The sequence below is a fragment of the Mastomys coucha genome, unplaced genomic scaffold (assembly GCF_008632895.1).
Source record: "Mastomys coucha isolate ucsf_1 unplaced genomic scaffold, UCSF_Mcou_1 pScaffold12, whole genome shotgun sequence".
NCBI classification, from domain to species: Eukaryota; Metazoa; Chordata; class Mammalia; order Rodentia; family Muridae; genus Mastomys; species Mastomys coucha.
In genome coordinates, this window is record NW_022196894.1 from 4,859,513 (window position 1) to 4,870,935 (window position 11,423).

An 11,423-nucleotide genomic window follows, 5' to 3' on the forward strand; every position below is an offset into this window, starting at 1 on the left:
TTTTGGTTTTTGAGACAGGGTTTCTCTGTGTGGCTATGGCTGTATGGCTGTCCTGGAACTCACTCTGTAGGCCGTCCTGGCTTCTGACTCACAGAGCTCTGCCTAAACCTGAGTGCTGGAATTAAAGGCATGTACTCCACCACCACCCAGCTGGGTCTCTATTACTAAGTAGACAGTCTCTACTATTAGATAGATGGTCTCATTATTAAGTAGATGGTCTCTACTATTGAGTAGATAGTCTCTTATTAAGTAGATATTATATTATTCATAGATAGATAGATGTTCCCTGTTATTAGGTAGATGTTATGTATTCTTAGATAGATAGTGTAACTACACATGACAGAGTGCTAGTTTTCCATCATTCCAAGTGGTGGATGTATGATTGTTTACTGTGCTGTTTCCCCAGCTTTCTTGGCTGTTTGAAAAGTGCAGGTAGTACAAATCTGTTATCCCACTAAGACCACAAACTCTAGAATAAGTCAAATAAAAACAGGGCTGAGGATATAGCTTAGTGACAGAGAGCTTGCCAAGCCAGTGCAAGGCCTTGGACGGATCCTCAGCCACAGAAGAGACATGGCAGAGGGACGGAGGAGGGAAGTGTAAAGGGTGTCATACAGGAAGGTGTTCCAGACTTCCCTTGGCCACCCAGTTGGATGACTGGTGTTTCCTCTAGGACCCACCATCCTGAGGATTTTCTCTTCTGTGTCAGGTGCGTCCCAGGAATAACATGGGCCCAGCCATGGATGAGGTCACCTTCAAAAGCGACACTGTGCTGTCCGATGTTCACCTGTACACCCCTAACCAGAGGCATCTCATGGTGCGGCTGAATGGCATGGGGCAGCCAGGTAAGATCCAGGTCAGGTAGAGCAGCGTGTTGCCTGCTGGGGCCCTGTACCTGCTTTCTTTCACATGCTTCTTTAGGGGGAAAGACTGAGTTGTTGATCTATCCATCCTTATCCTCCCCCCTTTTTAAATCGAAACTTTATTGCAAAACTGACAAAGAAAACAAAATTCACCTACAAAATTTAATGAGACCCAAAGTCTCTATGTCTCAGCCAGCTTCTATACAGTCAGCCATTTTGTTTACTTTTATACAGAATAGCTACTCTGAAGCTGCGGAGCCTCACATGGGATTTTATGATTTTGCTATTAAATGTTTCTCTCTCTCTCTCTCTCTCTCTCTCTCTCTCTCTCTCTCTCACACACACACACACACACACACACACACACACACACACCACTTATCCTCCACCAAAAAAGCCAAAACCAACCAACCAAAAACCCAAGATACAGTTAGAACTTAGAAGCAACCACCGTTACATGTTCTTTAGTGAAGCAGGTGTCCTTCTGTCAGCATGTCACTTAAGTCTTTCCTCACTGAGCACATGCCGTGCTTTCCTGCTGACTGTCACATCCTGACCTAGCACAGGCATGCAGAAGTGAGTGAGCCCACAGTTCAAGCAGGAATGATGTTAGAGCTCTGTGCAACCATAGCCCCAGACAGTCACCTTGGTCCTGTGCCTGGCTGGCTCCGTCCCTTCCTCCTTAGCTTCCTTAGCTTCTTTTCTTCAGCACAGGCTCCCTGACCCCTCTGCCTGCGTCTTGCAGCCAAGCCTAGCTTTTGAAAATGCAAACTGAACCATAGCACTGCCCTGACATGGATTCCCCACCAGTCCCCCATGGTTCTAGGGAACACGTGGCCTTCTACTGGGCTTCTCCTGGCCAGTGTGCCCAGCCTGTCATCCTTCCCTCCATGGGCTCTGTGCCCCTTCACTAACTGTCCCAGTTGGATGACACATTATACCAGGCATTGACAAACTAGAACCTATGTGGCCAAACCTGGTCCTGCTTTGTTTTTAAAAGTAATGTTGTATTGAAACCCCAGCAGGCCTGCTGGCTAGTGTGTTTTTATGACTGCAGACATTGGGGAGTTGCAGCAGAGATCCTGTGGCTCAGAGACCTTATGACACTTGTTTCATAACCTGCTAAAGGAAAGACTTGCTAGCCCTTATATGGTTGCCACTATGTGTCATACAAAACACAGTTCTATTGTGTCGGGACAGGGAGCTCACAGTCTGTAATTACCTTGTTTACTTTGATCTTTTGCCACTACAATCCCTAGCTATAAGCCCCCTAAGATGCTGCTTTCTGGTTGGTATCCCCAGCACAGTTGATGATCAGTGCATGTTTACTGAGTGGGTGGATAGATGAATGGACTGGTAGACGGTGGATAGGTCAGATGAACAAATGAATGAATGGATGGACTGGTGGACGGTGGATAGGTCAGATGAACAAATGAATGAATGGATGGACTGGTGGATGGTGGGTGAGTGGATGGATAAATGGACAGATGGGTAGATGAAAGAAATAATAGTCAGGGTGGGTAGATGAACAGATACATAGATGGACCATGGTAGATGAATGGGTAAGATGAATGAATGGATGGGTAGATAGAGGTAGATGATGGGTAGTTGGGAAAGTGAATAGATGATAGATAATAGATTGGATAAATGGATGGCTGGATAGATGACTGAGTAGATAAATAAGATAAATAAATAATAAGGTAGATAAATAAGATGCCTGGGTAGATGAGTAGGTGGGCGGATGGGTGGATGGATGTTCAAAACTTGATGTGGGGTGTGATGCTATAGGAGCCTGAAGCAGAGCTCACTGACTGAGTACTAAAAGCTAGAAAGGATCTGTGTAAAGAGCTGAGGAAGGCATCCCAGAAAGAGGAAAATGGCTGCACAAGGCAGCAAGGGCTTCCCATGTCCGTGTCTCAGGTCTTCCCATGTCCCCTGCTCCTCAATGATGTTTGCAGTGTGAGAAGGTGATAGCAGTGAGCTGGGCCTAATGTAAAGTCAGGTGAGGGAACAGAAGTAGAGAGGACTGGGGACTCTGAGCACCTCTGTTCACTGGCTTTGGCTTTGGCCTTGGCTGGCCTGCAGCTGGATTATTCCGTATTCCTGGGATGCAGGTTTGGAAACAGGCCCAGCCTAGTGTTATCCATTCTGAACTCCTCGCTCATTTTGTTTCTGACATACCTCCCCTGGTGCATGCACTCATACTGAAGTTCATCTCAGTGACCTTCTGGCTACCTGGTGGTGAAGGATAGGCCAAGTGTTTGTTTGTTTGAGGGGTTTTGTTTATTTGTTTGTTTTGACCTCCCATCCTTAAGCAGCACCTGGAGCACCAGGCAGACTGGGTTCATATCCTGCCTTGGCCACTTAGCAAGCCTACTCACCCCTGAGCCTCAGTGTCCATGTCTATGAGATGGCCAGTATGCTCTCTTCACAGGCACTCTGCAGGTAAACACATGACTCAGGCCAGATGCCTGTGCAGGCGCTCACTTAGCAGAGGCTACTCCATCGGATGCCTGTGCAGGCGCTCACTTAGCAGAGGCTGCTCCATCGGATGCCTGTGCAGGCGCTCACTTAGCAGAGGCTGCTCCATCGGATGCCTGTGCAGGCGCTCACTTAGCAGAGGCTGCTCCATCGGAAGCTGTTGCCCAGATGGCCACTGCTAAGTGCAGCAAGTGTGTGCTGCTTAGCCTGTTCACGCCCACCTGGCCTTTAAAAGCGTCTCTACTTGAGCTGGGCATGCGGCTCAGTTAGTAGGGTGATTGCTCAGAACATATAACCCTGAGTTTAACACCAGCAACACATAAAAGTGGGTGTTGTGATGCTTGTGTACAACCCAAACACTGGGTTGTAAAATCAAGATCAGGACTGGAAGGTCACCGTTGGCTACGTAGTGAGTTTGGGGCTAGCTTAGGCTTCATGGACCCTGCCTCCAAAGAAAAACTAAGTATCTCCAATTGGCAGTGAGACTTGTCAACGCAGAGCAAAGGAAGGACAGCCGTGGTGTTGCTCACTCTGTGTTTCTCGATTACAGTCTTCCTGTCCCAGTTCAAGCTCCTGTGGAGTCGGAACTCTTGGACAGACTCAGGGGCTGAGGACGGTGGTCCCGGAGACGGCTCCACACAGGAGATACCTCCTGCTGGGTCAGGAAGTGGCCGCAGTCATGAGGATTTGTCCCTCCAGGCTGGGGATGACAGCACCATCCAGGAAGGGTTGAATGTTCCCCTGGACGAGGATGGGGACCTGGATGTGGTTCGGAGACCACGGGCTGCTTCTGATCCCAACCCAGCAGAGCTTGCAAGAGACAAGGTACACCCCATGATTCTAGCACAGGAGGAAGATGACCTCGTGGGAGACCAAGCGCAAGAGAGTGGCCCCCACAGCATCATCAAAATAGGTAAATGAAGGTCATGCTCTCTGGCCACTGAGGCAGTCACACTGGCTTTGGGGGCACAGTAGAGCTATGAGTATCAGTTCTGAGTTCAGAATGGTTCTAGTGAGCTGGGAACAGGCAGTGCCACAGCCAGCAGAGTCGGTTCAAATCCTGTAGATCATCTCTTGCTGAAGACTCCTCAGAGCCTCCCATTGCCCTCAGGATGGAATACAAATGGCTCAGCTTAAGCAGCTGGGGGGGACACAGTTCTTACCTCTCATCAGCACTGACCCTTCTGTGCCCTCCTCACTTCTGGATCTCTGCTGGGCTGCACATTCACTTCTGGTGCCTGCTACCAACCTCTACTTTCTAGCATGTTCCCAGCTCCCCAGCTCCTGGCTCAGGTACTACTTCCTCCAGAAAGGCCCACTCCTGCCTCCAGCTCCCTTGTTCTGTAGCCTGGTATGTGGCTCAAGACAGAGTTTGTGAGGTGCTTGGCTAGGTTCAGGGAGACAGGAAGCCATGGGAAATTCAGTAGCCAGAGTATGAATGGAGTTCACAGCAACCTGGAGTGGACCAGTCAAATGGGTTGTAAGCTAAGACGGTGGGCAATGAGAAGGAGAGGTGAGAAGGCCCAAGAAGGGGTTTCGACAGATACTCAGAGACAACACTGTGAGGCCTGCTGCCTGGGCTCAACAGGCAGAGCAAGGGTCTTGTGACCTCTAGTATTGTGTGACACTTATTTCTGAGAAGACACAAACAAACACCTCATTCCAAAATAGGGAACCAATGACAGACCCAAGTAAGGACACCATCAAAGTCTAACTTAGTGAGCCTGATCACTGTCCACCACTGAGGCAAACGAAGGCAGGAACCATGGAGGAACACTGCTTCCTGGCTTGCCCCAGCCACTATGAGCAGCATGACCCACGGGCTGGTGGTCGTGGGCTGTATAAGAAAGGAATGAGCCAATAAGCATCACTCCCCCAGGTCTCTACTTCAGCCCCTGCCTCCAGCTTCCTGTCCTAGATGCCTCCCTGTCTTCCCCTTGATGGACTGGGATGTACAAGTATAAATCGAATAAGCTGCATTTAGCCAGTGTTTTATCACAGAATGGCAAAGAAGCTAAGGTGTTCCCTCCCCTCCAGGACCAGAGTGTAGAGTATGTGTTCCACAGTGACTGGCCTCCAGCCAGTGTGTGCTAGGAGCACTGTCTTAGAAGCTAACAACAAATTCCCACAGCCTTCCCAGCTGTCCCCTTCTGCTTTCCCGTGGCCTTGGGTCTTCAAACATGACCGTTCTCTCTCAACCAGGGGCTCACCTGCTCCAGGATAGCATTAAGTTTCTAAAGTGGTGGCTCTTGGCTGCATCACCATCACCACAGCACAGTCTTCTGCCACAGTTGACGTGGGCAGGGATCACTGCTCTTCTGCCAGGGCTGGGTCATCCACCCTCATAGTGCACACAGTTGAGCAGGCTCCAAGCGCTCACCCTAGGGCATGGCACCTCTACACAAAGTCAAGGATGCAGCTCTCGCAGGGTGCTAATGGTAGATTAGCAGACTCAAAAAGGGTTGGTCTAAAACCCTCTTTTGTTTCATCCTGATGTTAGGAAAGCATTTTGATTTAATATGTTTTTTCTTGAACTACTCACTTTCATGACCAGCTCCACTGACTCCAAATGTGTGAGTGTTGGGGACATTTTTGAGATCAGCAGTTTCTAGCCATCCACTGAAGCTGCTCCCTGTCAGCATAGTCTGACTGTACCAGTGCACAAGGACAGAGTTATCTGTGTGTATGTGAAGGAACTGGGGCTCAGAGCTGCTAAGGGTCAAGTCACTCAGCGGGACAGTGAAAACTCCAATACTCAGGAGAGCCTTGTTCTCACTCAAGGAGAGCAGATTTCCCGGGGCCATAATCTCCAGATTCTCTCTGCATCTGTGAATGGGGTGACCCAATCCAGCAGAGTCTCAGAGCCACAGGCTGGTTCATGGGTCATGAACATGTGAACATACACACATGTTCAGTGAGGCAATGTGTCTGAGAGGTTGGTGGGTGAACTTTGTTCTGATTCCCAATTGATGGCACATGTTGAGCCCCACCATGCGTCCTCTTCTGAAAGGCACAGGAGTTGTTTAGTCCTTCAGACCGACAGCCTAGGTGGAGCTGACCACTGTTTGGGTTTTAATCTTGTTTCATTTGGTTTAGTTCGTGCATACCTGTGTATTTGTGTGTGTACACATGTACAGGTACATGTCGTAGCACACATGAGGAGGTCAGGGGTCACCTTTTTGAAGCTCATTCTGTCCTTCCACCTTTCTGTGGATCTAGGGACTGAACTCATGCTGCCACCCTTGCACAACAAGCACCTTTGCCTGGAGAGCCATCTCTCCAGCCCTTGGTTTGTGTGTCTGTTAGAAGGCTCTTGCTCTCTAGGCTGTCCTCAGTCCTGCAGGGTTATAGATGTGAACAGCTTGCTTCTCAGATTTTATTATGAGACTATGTTTTAGTTTGTGTGAGTTTGGCAGGCTCTGGAAACTTCTCTGCTGTGTGTGTTTGTTTAAACCTCACACAGCTATTTGCAAACATTTAGTACATAGTGAGTCCTTTGGCCAATCTGGGCTATAGTATGAGACCCCGTCTCAAAAAAAAAAAAAATAAGGAAAGGAAAGGGGAAAAATGCTATTGACTTCTAATGTCATGGCAGAGATGGTATTTTGCAGTGTTTCTTTTTCTCCTTCATCTCATGTTTCTACTCCTTACCACCATCAGAATCTTGTTTTGAGATAGTTTAGACTTCAGAGTGCATACCAATCACCCTTCTTATGAACTTTTTATTTAAAAGATATAAATTGAAACTTACTGTGTTAGTTTCTGGTGCATAAGAACATACTTTGGAAGAAGCTGTATTTATTAGTAGTATGTACATATGTTTCAGTTTTAGAATGGAGGTCCAGGTCCTGTGATACAGGTGTGTACTTTAGCTAGGTTCAGACATGATGTGCCTTGGTCCATTGGATACATAGTAGTTATCCAGTGACCTAAAGGCCTCCCACCTGCTCCCACTGCCCCCCTCTGCTCCCACCTGCACCACCTGCTCCCATCTGCTCCACCTGCTCCACTTGTTCCACCTGCTCCCACCTGCTCCACCCACCTGCTCCCACTACTCCCACCTGCTCCACTTGTTCCCACCTGCTCCCACCTGCTTTACCTGCTCCACCTGTTCCACCTACCTGTTCCCACTATTCCCACCTGCTCCCACTACTCCCACCTGCTCCACCTGCTCCACCCACCTGTTCCCACTACTCCCACCTGCTCCCACCTGCTCCCATTGCTTCTACCTACTCTACTTGCTCCCACTGCTCCCACCTGCTCCACCTGCACCACCTGCTCCCACTGCTCCCACCTGCACCCACTTGTTCCACCTGCTCCCACCTGTCAGTGCAGCCCATGCTTCTGCTTCTCTTTTAGTCATTTAACTCTGCCACTGGTCTAGCCAGGAGGGCAGACCCCCCACACTACCCTACCTCTGTTTTCTGTCCACTTCTGTTTCACAATAGATGCTTCTTTATTGGTTTCTATCCTGTCCAGAGCACACCATGGCCACACCCCTGGAGGATGTAGGCAAGCAGGTGGGTAGGCCCTGTCCACTTCCTGTGGCCCTGGAGGGTCTCTCCTAAGCCTTGACTCACCTGTGCTTCTTTGTCCTCCTGCAGGTGTGGCGGGGCGCCCTGCTCCTGGCAGACTATATCCTGTTCCGAAGGGACCTCTTCCAGGGATGCACCGTGCTGGAACTTGGGGCAGGCACAGGGCTTGCCAGCATTGTGGCAGCTACCATGGCACACACCGTTTATTGTACAGGTAACAACTCTTTACCTGTACAGTAGGGAGTGGCGGGCACTATGATTTGTACCAGCTATAAAAAAGGAACAAGGTCACCAAGTTCTCTACATACACACACACACACACACACACACACACACATTTTCTGTCCAAATGGCCCTCAACACCTAGCCATCACAGTGTCACTCTGCAGTCAGGAGATCATAGGCATGCAGTATCTGCTGCTCTTTCTCTGCCCACCCTCCAGGAAAGAGCACATGCCTCGGCATCCCTGACTGCCCTCTTTGTAGGCCGCACGCTGGCTTATCATTTGTGCCTAATGACAGAACAAGCTTGTTCTCAGGGGAAAGTGTGAGGCAGAAGATGAAACTTACTCATAATTTTATAATTTCCAGAGTGATTCAACAGTGTGCAATGTCTTAGGCATACACTGTGGGCCAGACACAGTTCAGAGAGTAAACAAGCAAGTCCCTGCCCCAGGGCTCAAAAAGAAATGTACTTTTAATCATTCATGTACGAACGTGTGCACATGTCTGCATGTGTGTTATAGTTTCCAGTCTTTTGTAATTATCATATTTTTCCTCTTACATGTTCTCCTTTCCCCCCTACCAGATTTATTTATTTATTATGTATACAATGTTCTTCCTGTATGTATGCCTGAATGCCAGTAGAGGGCACCAGATCTCATTATAGATGGTTATGAGGGTTGCAGGAATTGAACTCAGGACCTCTGGAAAAGCAGCCAGTGCTCTTAACCACTGAGCCATCTCTCCAGCCCCTATATTCTACTTTTTTAAAAAAGATTTTTTTTTTTTTAATTTTGAAACTGTCTCACTATGTTTCCCAGCTGACCTGGAACTTACTGTGTAAACCAGGCTGGTCTTGAACTCAGAGATACATCTGCCTCTGCCTCCCAAAGTGCTGGAATTAGAGGTGTGTTCCACCATGCCCAGTTTATTTTTATTTCATATTATATTGTATATTATATCTTTGTGTGTGTGTGTGTGTGTGTGTGTGTGTGTGTGTGTGTGTGTAGAGAGAGAGAGAGAGAAAGAGATAGAGAAAGAGAGACAGAGATAGAGGAGCTGAGTACATGTGTCCTAAAGGGCATAAGATCCCCTGGAGCTGGAATTACAATTGGTTGTGAGCCATCTGATGGGGGTACTGGGAGCCAAACTTGGGTCCTCTGCAAATATAGTGTGACATCTTAACCTTGGAGCCATCTTCCCGTCACTCTTTAGTGCATACACTTAGGGAATAACTGAAATCTCTATAAATAGTTATATAAATATAAACAATGCACACACATACATGCACATTCATACACATGCATACACATGCATACAAACACACTCAGCCAAACTCTTGAAAAGTATTTTTTAACAACATGGTCCTGTGTCCTTAAAAATGATTCTAAGTGACTTTTAGTAAGGACACCATCTTTACCATTCTGTTTAGTCCTTTGCCAGGCACTCTGTCCACCCCCGTCTTTCTCCCATTTGTCAACTGCAACAGTGAACACCTGTGTGCCTCATCTGACGATCCTTAGGGTGATGAGTGGTCCTGTGTGGCAAACTGAGTACTGTCTTAATATTTAAATTTGAAATTACATCAGACACACAGAGAAGTTCCTGAAATAATTCAGAATGTGTCACATACCCTTCGTCTAGCTTCCAGAGATGCCACCACCTTAAATGACCAAAGCACAGCAGTCAGCCATTAGTGGTGGCTCACCGTGAAACGTGCTGGAGACAGGTGTCTTAACCCATGTGTCATAGTGCACCCTTCTGTCATTCCAGATGTCGGCACAGACCTCCTGACCATGTGCCAACGAAACGTTGCCCTCAACAGCCACCTGGCTGCCACTGGAGGTGAGGTCCAGTAGCAGAGGTTTGGGGTCAGTGGGAGTCGCCCAGCAGGACCAGTGTTGGTGGCGGCTTCCCTTTGCATCAGGTGTTCCCTTGGTGTGACACAGCTTCTGAGCATAGGCGGCCCGCCCTGACACCGTGACTCCTGAGATCCCTGGGCTGATGGACAAGTTCTTCCCCTCGTGCATTTGGCTCATCCTCTTAGTACTACTTAATCACAGTCTTAAGTCATCCACCAAGCTGCCATCCCCTTGTAGGGTGACCAGTCTCCAGGGATGGGGACCAGGACTGATAGATGTTTATATTCCCTGTGTCTATAGAGCCACTGTCATTGAGCATTGAGAACATGTAGGAAGAGAAGGGGGTATAGGAGGGAGTGCTGTATAGGATAGAGGAACTGAGGAGATAGATGTCTGGTTAGATGGTGAGGCTGAGTGTCGGAGTCAGGGAGCTTTTATCCCCATATTCGTGTGCAGTCTGGGAGTTCTGTCTCTGCTTTTGCAGGTGGCGTGGTTAAGGTCAAGGAGCTAGACTGGCTGAAGGATGACCTCTGCACAGGTGTGTGCTTCTTGTGTCCCCTTGCTTCAGTGGCTCCTCTGTGGCACCTAGAGTCCTCAGTTCTGTGACCTCATTGAGCCAGAGTCCTGGCTACATAGCCCCACATCTTGTGGAAGGTCTCCACAGGCTGCTGGGCCCCAGCTATTCTCTGAACAACTGCCATGCTCTTGATCACATGCTGCACACACCTCCCAGGGTCACCTTGGGGGAATCAGTTCTGAATGGGAGTGGAGAGACCAGCACTCAGAGGCCAGGGTGTGATCCCAGATCTGTGACCTGGGCCTATACTGCTTCCCAGAAAGCATAGTGAGCGTCTACAAGAGTTTCTGAATTCTCCCACAGACAGTGTCAGAGCTGATGTTTGCTGTTTACACAGCAGCTTCTTTCCTTTTACCTGTCAGTAAGGAGACTGAGTGCCTGTCACCTGCCGAGCGAGCACACTGTGCTGTGACCCTTTGACCCTTGGCCTTCCTGGACATCTTCTGAGACAGGTTTTAGTAACCCTTCTGTAAACACAAAGACTGAGATCCAGAGTGACCAGTTTCCTAGTGTCACACTGTGAATTGATTGGAATGGTGATTGACAGGTAGTGTTCTCACAGGGCCCCTGACCAAGGAGCAAGTGAGGATCGAACCTCCCTGCCCCTCACTGGTGCGGAAGGTGCCCCTTAACAGTGTGGCTGTCCCTAGATACAAGTCAACCTGTCTCCAGCCCCATCTCCCTCCCTCTCCTTCTCTCTCCCTCCTTTCTTTCTCTCATTTGTGCAACAAAGCCTCCTTAGGTGGCCACAGCTGGCCCAGCACTCACAGAGCTCTGCCTACCTACCAAGTGCTGGGATTAGCAGGGTATACCAACTCACCCAGCTCAGCTCACCCAGCCCAGCACACCCAGCTCAGCTCAGCTCACCCAGCTCAGCTCACCC

General features: G+C 48.9%; 1 protein-coding gene across 2 annotated transcripts in view; it reads left to right on the plus strand.

Annotated features, from left to right (window-relative positions):
• Mettl22 (methyltransferase like 22) overlaps window positions 1–11,423 on the plus strand; it is a 19,500-nt gene that overhangs the window by 2,574 nt on the left and 5,503 nt on the right. Inside the window, exons 2-7 of one of the 2 annotated variants that reach the window (XM_031362036.1) lie at window positions 710–845; window positions 3,895–4,257; window positions 7,824–7,864; window positions 7,949–8,093; window positions 9,875–9,946; window positions 10,448–10,501. In XM_031362036.1, coding sequence (XP_031217896.1) covers window positions 728–845; window positions 3,895–4,257; window positions 7,824–7,864; window positions 7,949–8,093; window positions 9,875–9,946; window positions 10,448–10,501 — 793 coding nt within the window. In that variant the 5' untranslated portion in view covers window positions 710–727. The remainder of the gene's footprint in view (window positions 1–709; window positions 846–3,894; window positions 4,258–7,823; window positions 7,865–7,948; window positions 8,094–9,874; window positions 9,947–10,447; window positions 10,502–11,423) is intronic. The other variant, XM_031362040.1, reaches the window with a different exon arrangement.